The 17,377-nt window shown below is 60.3% G+C and overlaps 1 protein-coding gene across 1 annotated transcript; it reads left to right on the top strand.

Annotated features, from left to right (window-relative positions):
* The first annotated feature begins 1,758 nt into the window (after positions 1 to 1,758).
* Positions 1,759 to 17,220, top strand: SAMD14 (sterile alpha motif domain containing 14). The gene is made up of 10 exons (XM_040640806.1): positions 1,759 to 1,835; positions 5,157 to 5,211; positions 10,876 to 11,042; positions 11,545 to 11,833; positions 12,555 to 12,642; positions 12,742 to 12,816; positions 12,921 to 13,080; positions 14,259 to 14,378; positions 14,463 to 14,618; positions 15,478 to 17,220. The coding sequence occupies exons 2-10, from the start codon at positions 5,169 to 5,171 to the stop codon at positions 15,631 to 15,633; spliced, it is 1,254 nt and encodes a 417-aa protein (XP_040496740.1). The 5' UTR covers positions 1,759 to 1,835; positions 5,157 to 5,168; the 3' UTR covers positions 15,634 to 17,220.
* Positions 17,221 to 17,377: the final 157 nt, after the last annotated feature.

Here is a 17,377-nt window from a genome sequence, read left to right as displayed (position 1 = left end):
CCAAACTCCCACAGATTTCCTAGGATAACTTCAGCCCTCAAAGCTTATTAATTCAGTCTTCACCCACAGCCCCAAGACCATCCTGGCTCAACATGCCACCTCCCACAGCCCCTTGGAGACCTGTGACTACAGAGACCCCAGCCGACCCTTAGGGAACTCTATCCCTACAGGCCGCACACCTCCCGGCTGAGCTCTGGACCCCTCTATCCAACCTCACCATTTGCTCTTGAACAAACCATTTTCATTCTTTGAAGTCTCTGTTTTCCCCTCTTAAAATGGGGGTAATAGAAACAACCAGGTTTATTGTAAGAGTGACATTGATAATCGGGGAAAGTGCTTTCCTACAATGCGGGGCTCCTACGCCATCACAGTACCGTAGCTTCTTGATCATTATGCTATCTCCCCGGGCTGGCCTGCCACCACCTCCAGCTCACCACTCCAAGTGTGATCTCACTCCAGCCTCCAGCCAAGGCCTCCTTCTCCCTCCCTAGCCAGCGGTCCTCAAATCTGGTCAATCTCTTCCATTCTGTATCCTGAATAGTGCTCAGCTTGATCTGCGATCTTCATGCCTACCGCCCTCCTCTGTCACCAGTCTCACCAAGGCTCTTCCTGCCTCAGGCTGCCCTCTCCAATCCACTCTCCACAGAGGAGCCAAAGAGTTCTCCTAAAAAGCAAATCTGAGCCCCTCACTCCTCGGTTACTTTCCCGTCTGGCTCCCAGGATAAGCTGAAGCACCCCCTCCACCCCTGCACCTTCTCAGCCTCACTCCTCTTCCTCTCTTGCCCTCCACCCCCCAGCCCCACTAGCACTTCTACCCAGCCCTGGCCTGCAGGGGTAGCCAACACAGCACCTTCACCTGGAAGGCTCCCCGATCACCTCCACCTCCACCCTCACCCACCCCCAGGCCGCCCCGGCATCCTTCGGTGCGCCGTCTCGGCGCCGCCGAAGTGTCCTCTGTGAACCGGGGCTCAGGGCGCCCGGGCTTGTGAGGGCCTCCCCACTTGTCTGTCCACCCCTTCCAGCCGAGCCGACGCCTTGGCCGGTCCTTATTCCCCAGGTGCCCCAGGCCTTGGTGCACATGATTGCTCGATGGACGTCCAAAGCCGGGATGAATCGGGAGCCCTCACAGACCTCGCGGAGGAGGCGGAAGCCCGGTGGGTCCAGAGGCGGGGCCGCTCGCACCCCCCGGACTTCCGCGGCCGGAGTAGTAGCGGCAACTCGGAATCCCCTCGCCCGGCAGCCGCGCGGGGCCGCCTCCTCCCTCCCCTCCTGCCACCTCCGCCCCCTCTCCCTCCCTCCCGCCCGCTCTTTGTCTCCCGGCGCCAGCCTCCCCGCCACGCGCCCCCCGCACCGCCCCTTCCCGGGAGACCCCCGCGGACGCGACGCGACGCGTGTCTGCCTGCCCGGCGGGGGGCCTGCGTCCGGCGGGGCCCGGCTGGCGGCGGGGCGGGGAGGTGGTTCCCTCCCTCTTTCCCTCCCTCCTCCCTGGCTCACACGCACACACACAAACACGCGCACACACACGCGCGCACACACGCGTACACGCGCGCGCGCACGGAGCATCCTCCCGTCAGGGCTCTGGTCCAGCCCCGCCCGCGCCTCCCGCTCCCCGCAAACCCTCTCCTTCTCTCCCGCTCCCCCCCATCCCCTCCGGCTCCCGGACCCTCGGCGCCCGCGCCCGCCCCTCTCCCGGGATGGAGCGGCTCGAGCCTGCCCGCAGCCCCCCGCGGCCGGGGTGACGGCCCCCCGCCCCTCCCCGCCTGGCCCGCGCCCCGAGCACCATGGGCCTGAGGGGCTCCCGCGGCGCCGGACGCTGAAGATGATTGATGCTGGAGGTGAGGACCCCGACGTGGACGGGGAAGCAGAGCCGGGGTCACCGGGGCTCGTGGCGGGACCCTGAGTGAGGTCGGATAGGGCCTTTCTTCCCTATCCTGGGGGGCCGCGCGGAGCTGGGGTGCTGGGCTGCCGGGGGAGGGGGCGGAGATAGGATTTGTGTCCCTAATCCTCTCCCTCCCGGAGAAATTAATTTTAAAAAACTGGTGTGGGGGGAGGGGGAGAGGGCTTAACTCCTTCCTGCCCGGCGTGGAGTTGGATGGCTGGACCGGAGAGAAACTAGCCGCCCGGCCCCAACTGGGAGTGCGGTAGGTGCCCCGGCCTCCGCCGCGCGGGGAGCGCGGTCCCACTCGTCCGTCGCCGCAGCTGGGGCCTAGGGGAGGGGGCGCCGCGTTCTCCAGCTCTCCGCTGCCCCCCTGCCCCCAGCCTCCCCTCCCGGGCCTTTCCTTCCCGGGTCTTTCCCAGTTGCACTTCTGTCTTGGTCTCTTTCTTCTCTTCCCGGGCCCCTTTCCTCTTGCCTGCCCCGCTGGGGCCTGCCCCTCTCCCTACAGCCGCCCCTTCCTCGAAGCCCTCCCTGGGGCCTCACTCCGTGCAGAGGGAGCCTGGCCTCCACCACTGCTTTCCCCGCCCGCCCCACTCATCTCTTTCCTCCTCTTTCCTCCTTCTCTCTGGAGCTCTGTGGACAGTCTCCACCAGCCTGTTCCTACTTCCCACTCCCCTCTGGCGCTTGTGTACCCTTTCTCTTCTTCCCTGGCTCCGGGGAAGCCTCCCTTACTCTCCGAGAAGTCAAGGGTCATAGGTGCTACTCTTCTGGGAATTGGAAGCTCTGGGAGGAGGGAGTGGCCTGGTAGCCCCAGTACCCAGGCTGTGTTCAGAAGGGCAGGTTCATTTCCACCTTGTGGCAGTTCCTGGTTAATTGTGTGCCTATGAGAGAGAGAGAGAGAATGTGTGTGTGTGTAGGAGGGTGAAGGGGGGTGGTTTTCCAAAGCTCAGTTTTGGTGACAGGGGCCTGGTGACCCCTTGGATGGCCTGCTTCCCAGAGTTTCCCATGGAACAGTGTAGGATGGGTCCCCCATACACACCCCAGGTTGTTAGTGGTTGAAGAGAGGGAGGGAAAGCCATTTGTGCTGAATCAGGATGGGTTAGGCACAGGTGTGAGCTGGAAGGCCCAGCCTACCCCAGAGGATACCCGAAAGAGGACTCTATCCACCAGGGGGTCTTCACCCAGGACTGGGACTTTGACTAAAGAACACATGGGATCTCCATTCTCAGCTAATCTAAGAGAGGAGGCACCACTACTGACCTCAGGGAGCCTCCATTCTGATGGGAGAGACCCTTCTTATCTTCAGAGAGTCCCTAATCTGATGGGGGAATACCCTCCCTTCTCCTCGGGGGGCTCCCATCTGATGCAAGAGAGATATGACCCATTTAGGGAATCAGTGAAGTATGAAAAACCCCTATTTCCCAGGGGTTGGGGAAGGGTGAATTTAGAAATTGTGTGGACAAATGGGAGGAGGGAGCGCTGTCTAGGACAGCTTTCTGGAAGAGGGGGCAGCCAGGTCCTGGTCAGCTGAGGCTCTGTGATTGAATGAGGGAATTTCGCTCCTTCTTTGGGGCAGCCTCCCTTCCAAGATGGCCCTTCAGGCAGGAAGAGAGGTTCTAGAATTTCTTTGCTACTGGCATCCAGAGTTGAAGAATGGCAAGAGAGTTCTTGGGGGGCCCATGTCCCCTGGCCCCTTCTCATATCTCATTTCCTGCTTTCAGCCCCAAGCATCCATGGAGCTTGGGATGGAGATGGTTTAGAAGCTTCTCCCAGTCCTAGACAGTATGGTCAGCTTCCCTTCCTCTACCTTTCTCCCTTCTCCCCGCAGGGTCCTCTCCTCAGCGCGCCCTCCAAAACTGCAGGTTATCCCCCAGGATAGGGCTGGAGGGCAGGAGACAGGTGGAGGTTGAATTCCGCCTCTTACCTCCTGCATCTCAGTTTTCACATCTGTAAAGTGGGGATACTATGAATCTCAAGCCTGCATGGCTCACCATGAGATGATGTATATGTAATATCAGGAGAGAAATGTTGGAAAAGACTCCAGCAAGCAGGACGCCTAGCCTTCCCATGCCTGTCAAATGCATGTCTAGGCCAGCGCCCTGCTCTACTCGTGGGCACCTGAGTGTTCGCAGTAATTGGAGTTCATGTCCCAGCCCTGCAGTGTGCCCCTGCCGCTGAGCTTCCCCCCGTCCCCTTGTCCAGTATTCCCCTTCCCCTCTAACACCCAGGTTTAAGGCTGCGGGCCTCCTGCATCTGCTAGGAAGCCCGCCCAAGCTGTCTCAGCAGCGTGCGTCCTGCTTCCCCACCTGCCTCCCTCCTTGCTTCCCACCAAAAGGCAAAAGCAAACCAAACCCCTACCCTTCACACTTCCTGCCGGAACACACTTGCATCACTAGATTTGGCTGTCCACCGCGGTGCTATGAGTACTCCTCACAGCTTCTGCATCTGTGAGTCTGTCTGGAACTGTGAGAACTGCGGGTTTGTCAAGAACAGGGGCCCTGCTGATGGTGCCAGTTTCCTGAACAGCTCGTGTTCAGGACGGCAGGTGGTGAGCACACCAGTGGTGGGGGTGGGGGGCAGGCAGGACTGGGTGATGGACGGGAAGATGGATGGGTGGTTAGTATGAACTGATGGGTGCAGAGATGGGAGGGTGGATGGATAGGTAGATGGACGGACGGACGGATGGATGGATGGATGGGTGGGCAAGTAGATGGATGGCTACGTAGGTGGGCAGGTAGATGGATGGATGGTTGGATGGAAGGACCTGGATTCTGCTCCTGATTTTGCCATTGGCTTGTTATGTGACCTTGAGCCAGTCATTCTCCCCTCTGTTTCTTTATTTGGAAAATGAGAGGATTGGATTTAATAATCCCCCAAGATTTCTCCCAGGTTTGCTGTTGGACAGTTTATGATGATCGGACGTTTTGGGGGAATGCCGATGATGGAAAGGCCCAAGGCTCTGAAGGGGGGGAGGTTCAGTGAGCCGTGTGAAAGCACACGGCAAATCAGCTCGGACCCAAACCACAGGACTCCGCCTGTGTCTACACCCTGGATTTGCTTCTGCCCCCTACTCCTCTACTTCTGCCTCCTGCCCCAACTCCCACCGTCTGGGGTATGGTTCAGACGACTTCTTTTCCAAGGGGCTGCAGGAAGAGTTCTAAGGGAAGGTGAGGGGCCAGAAGGCCAGGAGCAGGCGGCCAGTGGCAGGTCCCTTGTCTCTCCTCACCACCCTGAATCTCTTACGTAGTCTCTCTCTCTCCCCGCCCTCCGTTCCCCTCAGCTCTCTTGAGTCATGGCTTCTTCAAAGCTACGAGAACCTGCGGATGAGGTTTTCGGTAAGTTCTATTTGCTCTAACTCCAGCCAAGGCCACCGGCACTGGGGGGATTCCCTCTGGGACATCAGTGTGTGCCTTTGTGTGAGTGTGTGTGTGTGTGTGTGTGTGTGTGTGTATTGTGGCCTGGCGGCCTGCGTCTCTGTCTTAACACTCTATGCCAATGACAACCACAACGATAAGGGTCTCCATTTGTGAAGTGCTGTCTCATGTCAGGTACGAGGCTCACACCCCCATCGCACAACGTCACTTACGCCCACGACAATGCCAAGAGGTGAACCCATTGTACAGACAAGGAGCCGAGAGTACGGAGTGCTGAAGTGACTTGCTTTAAAGATCACGTGGCAGGTTAGGGGCAGAGCTAGAAGGGCCTGGAAGTCCGGACTGTGCGGCTATGTACCATATCCAGCCCAGGGGATAGCCATTCCCTCCACATCATGTGGGAACGGAGCTCGGCCTGCAGGATATGCATGGAAATCAAATACGTAGAACACAGAGCCCTGGTGCCCCCAGGCCGACCCCCTCTGTACACGCTGGGGTACACGCACACCCCCGCAGGCTGTCTGCTGTGCGGTGTGGGCAAAGCCCACCCGGACAGGGCAGAGCGCCCAGCATGCCCCAGGGTGGAAAGGCTGCTTCCCAGCTGGATTTGGGGGAAGAGTCAAGGAGCAAGGAACGGGAGGACCGGGAGGACCGGGAGGATCACGGAGGGGGAGGTGGGGACAGAAGCCATTGCCCGAAGCCTGTAGCCTGGGAGCGGAGCGGCCCTTGGGACTCTACCGTTGGTGTGCAGCCTCAAGGGGCTCCCGGCTTCTCTTCGTCTCTGCCTTCCCTCCCCTCCCCTCTTCCCCCTCCCCAGCTCACCCCTTTCTCCCCTGAGTGGCCACTTGCCCTGGCAATGCCAGGGACTGCTGCTTCCCTGCTCCTGGGAGTGCTGATTTCCTGGCCTCCCTGGGGCGCATGGAATGGAGGGTTTGCCTGTGGGACTCCTCCAGCCTCCAGCTGCCTCTGGGCCTCTCAGACTCTTGGGTCTCACCATCTGCACCCAGGCCTGGCCGGACAGAAGTGAGCTCCCCCTCTCCCAGTCTTCTGGGCCTCCACTCCCACCCCCACCCCAACCCTTCCTGTTTTTCCTTCTCCCGGACCTGCTGAGGTGGCTCTAGGATGCCTTGCCTGCTTCCTGATACGAAAGGAATTAAATATTCATGACTCCCCACTGCCCAGGGCTGGGGAGAGAAAGACAGAGAGACAGACCCACACAGAGATGGACGGAGGCCAGGGACCCAGGTAGAGCCAGGACCAGAGGGGAGGCAGGCCCCACCTGGCCTCAGAAACACCTCAGCACCCCCGGGAGTTCCTTTGCTCCCTAGACCCTCCAAGGTAAGCGGCCCCACAGTCCTGATGTGGCCCAGAGTCAGAAGAAGGGTCCTTCTCCCTGGCCCCGGGGGGGCTGGGCACCAGCTGAGGGCTGGAGGTGGAGGGGATGTTCGGCAGCTCCCTGCCCCACCGCCCAGAACAGCAAGAATGCTAGTCAGGGAGCCAGGAGGCCTGGATGCTCTCCTTAACTCCCTCCGCACCTCTGGCCAAACCTTTCCTCTCCAAGCCTCAGTTTCCCCACCTGTAAAATGAGGGGTTGGACTCACCAGTCGTGCCCATCTCTGCCTCAAAAGAGGTGTAGGGGGCTTGTTTGTTACACACTGAGTCTCTGGAGCCAGACTGCCTATCACCCTGGCCCCTCTCTGCAGAGGTCAGGAGCTCTGGGGCAAATTAAGGCTGCCCCCGGCATTCCTGGAGTTGCTCCCGCCTAGGGTTGTGGGGAGTTGAAATGAGCTAGTGATTGTGAAGCTAGCGCAGTGAGAGCCCAGTAAGGATTCGCAATTGTTACTCTGTGGTTCGGTCCTCAATCCTTGCTGCTTGCAGATAATGCTTGGAGATGCTGTGTCGTGGGGGGAGCAGGGGACAGAGGGCTCCCTCCCTCTGCTCAGCCGCAGGGCCCGGACACAGCAGAAGCAAAGCAGGGGCAGTGAAGGAGCTGGAGGAGTGGTGTCAAGGCTGGGGTCCCACATAGCGGTCCTTTGACAGGCTCTCTCCCCTCGCCAAGCCCCCACCGCTGCCCTGGGACACGTGCAGCAGGTGCTGTGGGGGTCCACCCTCTCCCGCCCCCTGCAGCCAGGCCAGCCCCCTCTCCTTGCAGGCTCCATGGCCCACACCCTCCCTTCTTAGAAGGCTCCTTCTTGTTCTTCCTACAACCTTGGCTCTTTCCTGACACCCAGACAGCCTGGCTGCCTCATCTAAAATAGAGCCCCCAGACCCTGCCTCTTTCTTGCCCTGCACAAATTCCACGGAGCCCCTGCTGTGTGCCAGGCTGTGTGCGAGGCCCCAGGGAGACTGTCACAGGTTAGTGCTGCTCTCGCTGCCGCCGCCACCAGCAGCTCGAGCTCGCTGGGCACGGAGCCACGGGCGTTCTGGGGAACCACCTTATCTGGGTTACCTTATTTGACACTCACACAACCCCGGAAGGAAGTACCTCCTCTTATGACCCCCATTTTACTGAGGTCGAAGCCAATCCCTAAAGGTAAGGAACTTGTCCAGCATCACCCAGTTGGCAAATGGCAGAACTGGATTCAGCCCCGGCCAGCGGCTCTGAACCATGGTCCATACAAGAGCACGCTGCAGAGAGGGGGAAAGGCGGGGGACACAGATGGGGTGAGCTGGGACACCTCCCCCCCCCCGCCCCGGGGCCTGAATGGGGGGCTGAGGGGCGTGGACTTTGTGTTACTGGCTTTGGGACCCACTCCCCCCCCATCCCCACTTCAGCCCTGCCTGGGGTTTCAAAAGCAAGCAATTATGGGACACAGTCAGAAATGTGCATTAGAAAGTTTCTTCTAGTTTGTGGGAAGTGGGGAGGGAGGCAGACAGGAGGCTCAAGGCAGGGAGTGCGGGAGGGCTGGCTGCTGAGGCCACGCTTAGGGGGCAGGGCTTGCGGGCAGGGCTTGCCAGCGGGGCTGGTGAAGACCTGAGTAAGGCCCTTAGTCCAGAGGGAGGAAAGAGGCCATGTTCTAGGGCTGTGAGGAAGGCAAATCAACAGAAGTGTGTTTTGTTTTAAGCACCTACTATGTGCCAGCATCATTCTGGGTTAGAGTCGTGAACAAAATAGAGGAATGTCTGCCCTCACGGAGCTGCCGTTCTAACGAGTGGAGACACAGTACACTAAGTACAATACACAGCATGCCGGAGAACGACACATGACGCAGGGAAAAACCAGGCTGGGGCTCTGGGGGGAATTGTACATTGAATAGTCAGTAAAGTCCTCCGTGATAGAAAGCATTTGAGCAAGGACCTGAAGGAGGCAAAAGAGACAACCCTGCAGAAATCTGTGGCAAGAGCCTTGCAGGAAATGGCAAGAGGAAGTGCAAAGGCCCTGAGGTACAGTGAGGCTTGTGTGAGGAAGAGCCAGGAGGCTAGGATGGCCAGAGTGGAGGGAGCAAGAGCGAGAGAAGTAGAAGCTCCGAGAGGTAAGGGGAGCACAGATTGAGTCTGGAAGGCCCCTGGGAGAACTTGGCACTTACTCTGTGTGAGATGAAGTCCCCAGAGGGTTCTGAGCCGAGTAGTGACAAAGGCTGACATGTTTTATCAGGATCACTCTAGCTGCTGCGGTGTTGAAAATAGACTGTCAGTGGGAAAGGGGGGAAAAGGGAAGACCACCTGGACGGCTTTTGTAATAACTGAGGCAGGAGGTGAGAGTGATCTAGACCAGGGAGGCTGTGTCCCCCTCTCCCCTCCCCTCCCTTCCCCTTCTCTCCCCTCCCCTCCCTTCCCCTTCTCTCCCCTCCCCTCCCCTCCCCTCCCTTCCTCTCCTCTTCTCCCTGCTTCCTCTGCTCTCTCTCCTCTTCCTCTCTGCGTGGAGGCACGCATGTGCGGCTGTGCACACACAGACACATAGAAACAGCAATTTTACTGCGGGGAGTGGGACGTACAGGGACGAGCATAACGCATTCCATCGTGCGTTCTTCTGTCACTCAACGACCATCAGGTCACGGCCAGCCCCCCACCTCTATCCACTCCTGTTCCCCTGGATTATTTTGAGCCTAATCCAAAACGTCATACATTTCACCATAAAATCTCAGTATGTCTACACATATTTCGGAAGTAGCGCTAACAGGACTTGTAGCTCGGTGAGTTTGTAGGGCGGGAGAAAAGAGTCAAGGGCGACTCCAGCGCGTGGCCTGAGCCGCCGGGGCGATGAGGCTGCCAGTCACAGGTGACATGTATGCGGAAGCTGCCTGTCGGACAGCCAAGGGGAGGGGTCCAGTAGGCAGCTGGACACGTGACCTGCCAGCTGGGGCGGGGCTGAGGGCGAAGGGGAGCTTGGGGCTGTCTGAATGGGGTGGATGATGGGGCCTTTCATGGGGCCAAGGCGCAAAGGGGAAGCCAGTCTGATGCAAGGTGGGAGATTCATTTCCATGGATTATTCGAGGAGCCTGGGTGCCTTTGACACAGCAAGTTCCCTGGTGGGTGCTGAGGGCCCCAACCTTGGAATTCAGGGAGGGGTCAGGGCTGAACCAGTAGGTGATAGTGAAGCCAGGCCAGCAAGTGGGGTGGCTTAGGGGGTGTCTGCAGAGCAGGCAAGGCAGGGCTGGCATGAGTGATGGGATGGGCAAACCCCGAGATCATGGGGCGGGGGAGTGGGGAAGAAAGGTCTGTCTGGGAAGAAACTCTTCTGCCTGGAGACCCCAAGTTTGGGGGCGCTGCCGAGTGAAGACTTCCTTTCCCGGGGGAGGGGGTGGGAGCGAGTAAGAAGAGAAACTAGGAGCAGTCGGGTTTACCCATGATCCATGGGGCTTGCCTACTCTGCCTTCATCTGGGACCCAGGCCTGCACCACTGACCCCAGGATGGGAGAGGCAGGCCGCATGGGGGCTGGGTTTTCCCGTTCAGTAGTGCAGGGTCTGAGTGCAGCGCCGGGCATGGCCCAGCAAGCCAGGGTCCCCGTGCAGCCAGTCTCTGGAGCCACTCTACTCAGGCTCAGAGCCCAGACACTGATAGCTGGTGGCTGCAGGCGAGAGACTGAACCTCGCTGAGCCTTAGTTGGCTCAGCTATCAAATCCGTAGAAGGTGCATAATAGCTGTGCCTAGCTTCCTGGGTTGTTTTGAGTCCATAAGGTGCTGTATGAACCTCCCGGCACATAGTAGGCGCTTCGTAAATGGTGGCTCTTATCACCGTGATGGGTCTGGTCTCCCCCCAGCCCTCCTCTCCACAAACCTACCCTCCAGGTGCTCTGGAAGGGGTGCCCCCCGCCCCCCCCTGCTCTTCCCTACTTCCCAGCATTGCATAGACCAGCTCCCCAGCCTCCTCTCTACTAAACGCTCACCGGACCTTAGACCAGCTTTGTGGTTCCTCCCCTGACCCATCCAAACAGGACCGTCCTGTCCTCCTCTGTGCCTGTGGGATGTCCCACCACACTGCTGTGTTTCCGTGCGGATGTGTCTGGCTTTCTCTGAGACTGTGGGGACCCCGTTCTCCATCTCATCTGTATTCCCAGCGCCCAGCACTCAGAAGCGTTTGTCCAGTGTCTGGGGTGTGAGTGCATGCGGCAGCCTGGGGTTGGGGGCCTCTGGGCTTGCTGTCCTCATGTGTCTGGTCTCGGCCCCCTTCGCCTGGTTCACAGACCTGGACTTGGCTGTGCCAGAGACCGTCAGACTGGACAGCAGTTTACACAAGGCCCGAGCCCAGCTACTGGCCAAGGGCCGGAGACACCGGCCCTCCCGATCCAGGCTCCGGGACAGCGCCAGCTCCGCAGAGGAGGGTGAAGGCTCCGATGGGCCCGGAGGCAAGGTTGGGACAACACTGCCAATCACGCATACCCTACCCACGCTCTTGCCCCCGGACAATCCCTCCAAACCGTTTTCCAGGGAAACCACACTCCCAGACTTCTGACATAGTGATGCCAACAACGGTTACCTGCATTCACTATGGCTCGCGTGAAACTTTTAAGCAAAGTATTATCATTCCCATCTTCACATGGGGAAACTGAGGCTCCAAGAGGTTCAGGAACAAATTCACACAGGAAGGGAAGGAAGTGGGATTCAACCCCAGCTGACGTGGCTGAAGGCCCCCCCAGCTCCCACCTCTCACTGCCCAGGCCCCCCCCCACGGCCCCGCGGGCACAAGGACAACCCTCCCCTCCCCGAGTCCCCCAGCTCCTCGCTGCTCCGGAGCCTCCGAGCCTCCGAGCCTCCGAGCCTCCGGGGTCGCAGTCTGCAGAGTGAGAGCAACGCCCAGTCCCTTGGGGATTCGGAGAGGAGGGTTGGCAGTGAGCGGCCGCCCCCTCCCCCAGGTGACCGACGGCTGCGGGAGCCCCCTGCACCGGCTGCGCTCGCCTCTGCACTCGGGCCCGGGGTCCCCGGCCGGGGGCTCTTTCTGCCTGGAGCCTCCGGGGTTGCGACGCAGCCTAGACGAAGACGAACCTCCGCCCTCGCCGCTCACACGCTACCGGCCCCTGCACAACGCCGCGTCGCACGAGGGCCTGGCCGCCGCGTCCGGCTCGCCGCCGCGCTCCGCGCCCTCCTCGGACAGCTCGCCCAGCTTCGTGCGCCGCCACCCGCGCGCGGAGCCCCACAGCGAAGGTGAGCGGCGGGCGGCGCGGCACCCCCTGCTGGCGAGCGCTGGGACTGCAGCGGCCCGTGCCGGTTCATGGTGGGGCGGGGGGGGGGGGACACACGGAGGCTCCCTCCATCACTTACTGAGCGCCTACAACGTGCCAGACACTGTTGGGCACTGGGACACACAAGTAAGGAAACAGGCAGCCTTTGCCCTCACGAGGCTTGCAGTTTTGGGGAGAAACAATCTAATCATTCCTTACAGTTTAAGGGAGAAGTGATCAAATCATCCCTTAATTAAATGTATAGTTACAAGTTGTAATAAGTGCTCTGTGAGAAACGTGCACGGTTGCAGCGGCGGGAGGGGGGGACGTAGCGGGGTGAAAGGACATGGGGGGAGCCTCCTGTAAGCCTTCTCTGAGAAAGTGACACGCGAGCCAAGATGGGAAGGCTGGTTAGAAGTCAGTCGGGATAAAATGAACAGGGAATCGTCGCGGTCCCTCCTTTTTCATGGTTTGCATAAGGCTTTCATAAATATCCCATGAAATAAGCAGGTGTTCTTGTGGGTCAGGTGTTATCCCCATATTTGAGATGAAGGAAGCTCAGAGAGGTAGAGTGAGTCGTCCAAAGTCACACAGCTAGTGAAGGGCACCAGAGCCAACTTGCCTGCTTCTAAGTCGAAAGAGGCAGCTGAAGGAGGCGGGCAAGCTACCACACGGGCTATTTCCTTCCCTCTCTTCCCCAAAAGATGACAGCCGGGATGCCAGCCCACCTGAGCCCGCCAGCCCCACCATTGGCCTGGATAAGAAGACTCGCCGAAAGTTCCTGGACCTGGGGTGAGTGGAGAAGGGGCCGGAAGCAAAGGCCTGGAGCTTTGGGGTGCAGGGTAGCACGGTGGGCAGCACTGCCCCACTCCCCCCTGCCCTCCCTCACAGGGTCACCTTACGCCGAGCGTCCACTAGCAAGAGCCGGAAGGACAAGGGCAGCAACCGTTTGTCCATGGGCAGCAGGTAAGCGGTCCGCGCTGTGCCTCAGCCACAGCTTCGCCCGTGGTTCCCTGGGGGCCCGGCCGTCCCCGGGGTGCCCACGCCCATGCTGGGTGCTCTCTCTCCAGGGAGTCAGTGGAGGGGTCCGGCAGGTCAGGGGGCTCCCCGTTCCTGCCCTTTTCCTGGTTCACAGACAGCGGCAAGGGCTCGGCGTCCTCTGGCAGCACCACCTCGCCCGCCTGCTCCCCTAAACACGAGGGCTTCAGCCCTAAGAAGTCAGCTTCTCAGGTGAGTCCGCGGCCTCCCTGCCCCCGTACTGGGCCCAGACTCAGGTGACATGAGGAGATGGTACTTCCCCCGGCTCAGGCTGGGATCCAGGCANNCCTGGGGTCCGTTTGTCTATCCATGGAGCCATTCAGTGATTCATCAGTTCATCCATTCCCTGAGTTCATTCATTCACTTGTTCACTCATTCGTATTCTGAGTAGTTCCTCCGTTGAGTCATTCACCGCGTGCAGCCCATGGAAGCTCGGCTTCCCCTGTTACCCTCCCGGCCCGAGGCCTCCTCCGCGCCTGCTGACTCCGCCTGGCTCCCCTGTCTCAGTTGCTGGGCCGCCTGTGTGGTGGGCTGAGGCTTGGAGGAAGACGGGATGAAGGGGGCCCAAACTAGCCAGTGCTCGGGAAGCTCGTGACCCTGTGGGAGAAGTGGGGGACAAAAGTGGCCACGCGGGACTGCGTCTGCTCATGCCACACTCTACGCTACACAAGGCTCTGAGCGCCGTCTTTGCTTTCCTTTCACGAACCACAGGCGCTTACCCCAGTTGTACAGATGAACGAAGGGAGGCCCAGAGAGAAGGGTCTTGCCACGTGGGCTCGTTGCCGGGTTCTGGGGTTGTTCCTTAGGTGCTCCTGGGGCAGAGGAGATCAGAAAGCTGCGAATTCAGGGGAGAGAGAGCTCCGTCTGGCTTGGGACTTCCGTCTTTCCTCTCTCCCTGCACACACTCCCTCCATCTCTTCCTTCCCCCGTGCTGGGCCCTCGGATAGCATGGTGAACAGACAGCCCAGGGCCACATAGAGCTTCTGATCTCTACCCGGGCACTTACAAGCCGGGGTGCTAGAGGCTATGATGGGGAGGCACAGAGGGAGAACCCCTAACCTAGCCTGGGGGAATCCTGGTCAGCTGCCTGCAGGCTGGGACACCTAGTCTGAGACCTCTGCCATTCCTGCTAACTATTCTGCCTCACTTCTAGCCCCATGACCTACGGGCCTTTCATCCTGAGGCCTCCCATGACTCCCCATGTCCTCTGTGCCCGCCCAGCCCTTGGTTTGTGCATAGGAAGCACTGAGCTACTCCTGGTGCCCAGTCCCCAGCTTCAGCTCCATCCAAATGAGAGCTGTGGGTTGGGGGGACCCCCCTGGGCTTGGGGGTGAGCTCTCTCCTCAGCGGCATGCACCCCTCCTCTCTAGGAATCCACCCTGAGTGATGACTCCACACCCCCTAGCAGCAGCCCCAAGATCCCAAGTGGTCCCCGGCAGGAGACCAAGTGCTCCTACCCCTACCACACACTGTCCCAGTCTTCAGATGAGGTAAGCAAGCCCTGACCTCTGAGTGTGGGGCGTGCAGGCCACAGGCCATGTCTTCCTGCTCACTGTCCTTGGTCTCTACCCCAGTTCCTGGATGAACCCCTCCCCACTGTCCACCACTGGACCAGCCAGCAGGTGGGCCAGTGGCTGCACAGCCTGAACCTGGAGCAGTACGCCGCCGAGTTTGCCGCGCGGCAGGTGGACGGGCCCCAGCTCCTGCAGCTGGACGGAAGCAAACTGAAGGTGGGCAGAGGAGGAGAGCCGGGACCCAGCCAGTGCCCAAGGCAACTTTCCAGGATTGGGGGCCCCCCACCCTAATCTTTCATTGCCTCTAAGGCCACTACCCTGACCTCTGACCTCTGACCTCTGGGCAAGGTCCTTGGCCTGATCTTTGCACTCTAGCATGGGTCCCCCGTCTGCCTCAAAACTCGAGCCCAGTCCTTCAGTTTGACCTTCAAGCCCCAGCCCAAGGCTCCAGGTTAACATTGACCTCTAGGACCGTCGCATCACCTGACTCTTGATTCTGAGTCTCCTGCTGTCCGAAGAAATCAGGCCTCTCCCTGATCACCTTGCCTGATTCTCAGTCTTGGAGGCTGCTGGTAGTCAGGGGAGGTTGTGGGGGGGTGGGGTCTCAGGTCTCTGTGCTGGGAGGTTTCTGGCCTGTTCCCTACCCTCCACTACATTGCTTAGGCAAGTGGTGTTGAGGACAGGCCCCAGGAAGTCTCTGGATGGGGAGGGGCCTCAGCCACTGACTAGCAGTGTGACCTTGGGCAAGTCACTCCCTATCTGTGGGCCCAGGGGTGGGGAGGGGGGCAGGGATCATGCCAAAGCTGAACTCCTGAGTGGAGGAATGGGAGTCGAATATTGCCAGGGGTAGGGGCAGGGGGCAAAAGGTCTGGTAGCCTCCATCAGCATCTTTCCCAAAGGCTCCCCTTCAGAATTCTGATCCGCGGGTCAGTCTGGGAGGTGGAGGTCACACTTCAGTGAGGACTCTCCGAGCTCCAGGCAGAGTACCCCCAGGGCACAGAGAAGCTGGGGCTGGGGTTGGCCGGGGCCCGAGTGATGCTGGGGCTCCTTCCCTCACCCGTGAATTCCTCCCCAGAGCCTGGGGCTCAGCAACTCGCATGACCGGACACTGGTGAAGCGGAAGGTGAAGGAGCTGGCCGCCGCCGCTGAGAAGGAGCGCAAGGCCCAGGAGAAGGCCGCACGGCAGCGTGAGAAGCTCCGGCGCAGGGAGCAGGAGGCCAAGAAGAGCTAGGGGCTGGCGGGGGGCAGGCACTGGCACCCAGGCGCTGGTGGCCGCCGGGCACGGTGGGCACAGGCCTCAGCGGGGAGGCGGGGCCTGGGCGCCAAGCTTGGGCTGGCCGGGCCCCACACTCTCAGGGGGTACATGCCCTCTCTCACCCTGTCACTGTCTGGACCCAGATCCCCCAGAAAGGGAGACCCCGGGAGAGGGCCCAGCGATAAATCCGGTTTTAAGGACTTGTTTGGCACAGAGTTCCTAGGGGAGCTGGCAGGACATGGGCAGAGGACAGAGAGGCCAGGGCTGAAGCAAGTCTGGGCACCCTGAGGCACCCGGGTCAGTCTGACCCTCTGCCCTCAGGCCGTGGCGGTGCTGGCCAGCGGTGAGCTAGGACGCCTGCCGGCTTGCCTGCCTGCCCGCTAGAGGCTCTGAGATGGGGCCCCAGTCCCAGGGCTTAGAGAGGTAGGAAGCATCGCAGCAGGGGCGGGTGATAGAGCAGCTCTTCTCTAGCTCTCCGAGGTGGCTGTGTGCTGGGAGAGCGCTCTTCTGCTCCCAGGGGAGGCGGGCAGGCACTGCAGCAACCTGCACTCAGGGCTAGACTCCCAGTCTGCACTCAACGGGAGAGCGGCGAGAGCGGGGAGAGCAGCATGGTTACCCCTACGATCTTTGCCAGGACTTTAGGAGCAGAAAGGGACGATGAAAACGTCCTTCCCCTTCCCTGTCCTGTGGGTCCCAATGGTGAGATGGCATCCATACAGGCCTGCCCCTCCTGGGGCCCACTCAAGGCCTGGTCTTTGACCTGCTCTCTAGCACAGGGCCCACTTCTCTTGTTCCCTCAGAGGACAGCTGAGCCCTCTCTGGGGACAGAGCAAATTTGGAAGCTGGGGGAAAGGGAACAGAGGACACCCCCGCCGGTGCCTAGGTGGCAATGAACGGGTGAATCCTCACCCCAGCCAGGTAGAGAGGCAAAATCTGGGAGTTCCCCTGGAATCTTCTGGAAGGGTTCATCAGCCTTCCCCCATGTGCTCTGGTCCCTGTCGGAGCCTCAGTGGGTTCCAGAACTGGCACAGTTGTGCCGGCTCTGGTCCCCTGCACCACAAAGAAGGGTGGGGCCAGACCCCTGGGTAGGGGTGGGATCTATCCCAGCGGCCCGGGGATGACATCTGTCCTTGTAAGGAGGGAGCGTTAGGTGCAGCACTGGCCGGCAGCTTCTGGAGGATTGGCCAGTGACCAGTGGGGCCGGGGGCCCTCTGATTAGAAGTCCCCGTCCACCTCCACCTGCCTACAGTGGCGGACAGGACCCAACGCATGTCAACTCCCCTCATTCTTGCTCAGGGGCTGTGGCTTCAGGGCCACCCCTGCTCTGGCCACGGTCTGGTCCCGGGGACTCAGCCCTTTACTCCTCTCTGCTGTCTGTGCGGGGAGAGGAGCTTCAGAGGAAACAGATATGGGGGCACCAGTACCGTCGGGGCCTGTTGGAGGGGCTGGTGGGGAGGGTGGAAGGCACCCAGGCCTTTGAAACTATCAGGAGCTATATGGGCGCCCACCTGCATGTGAAGGGGGGGTGGTACTCAATTTATTTCAATAAACACTTACGATGTGCCAGTGACCTCTGTCTGCCCCCGCTGGGAGGCCGGGCTGGGACAGCAGGCAGCGCTGGGTCCGGAGTGTGGAGGGGGTGACACGTGTGTCCCCAGGGGCCGCACTGTCAGGTGTTCTGCAGGGATGGCTCTGCCTGGCGGTGTGCTTGTGGTGCACA

The sequence above is a fragment of the Ursus maritimus genome, unplaced genomic scaffold (genome assembly GCF_017311325.1).
Source record: "Ursus maritimus isolate PB19 unplaced genomic scaffold, ASM1731132v1 scaffold_24, whole genome shotgun sequence".
NCBI classification, from domain to species: Eukaryota; Metazoa; Chordata; class Mammalia; order Carnivora; family Ursidae; genus Ursus; species Ursus maritimus.
The sequence above is the reverse complement of the archived record's forward strand: the minus strand, read 5'-3'. Positions and strand labels throughout refer to the sequence as shown.

Bases quoted from the DNA above. Each gene is read 5' to 3' on its own strand.
- SAMD14 (XM_040640806.1), top strand. From the start codon at position 5,169: ATGGCTTCTTCAAAGCTACGAGAACCTGCGGATGAGGTTTTCG. The intron at 5,212-10,875 runs GTAAGTTCTATT...CCTGGTTCACAG, and splicing joins ACCTGCGGATGAGGTTTTCG to ACCTGGACTTGGCTGTGCCA. The intron at 12,817-12,920 runs GTAAGCGGTCCG...CTCTCTCTCCAG, and splicing joins CGTTTGTCCATGGGCAGCAG to GGAGTCAGTGGAGGGGTCCG.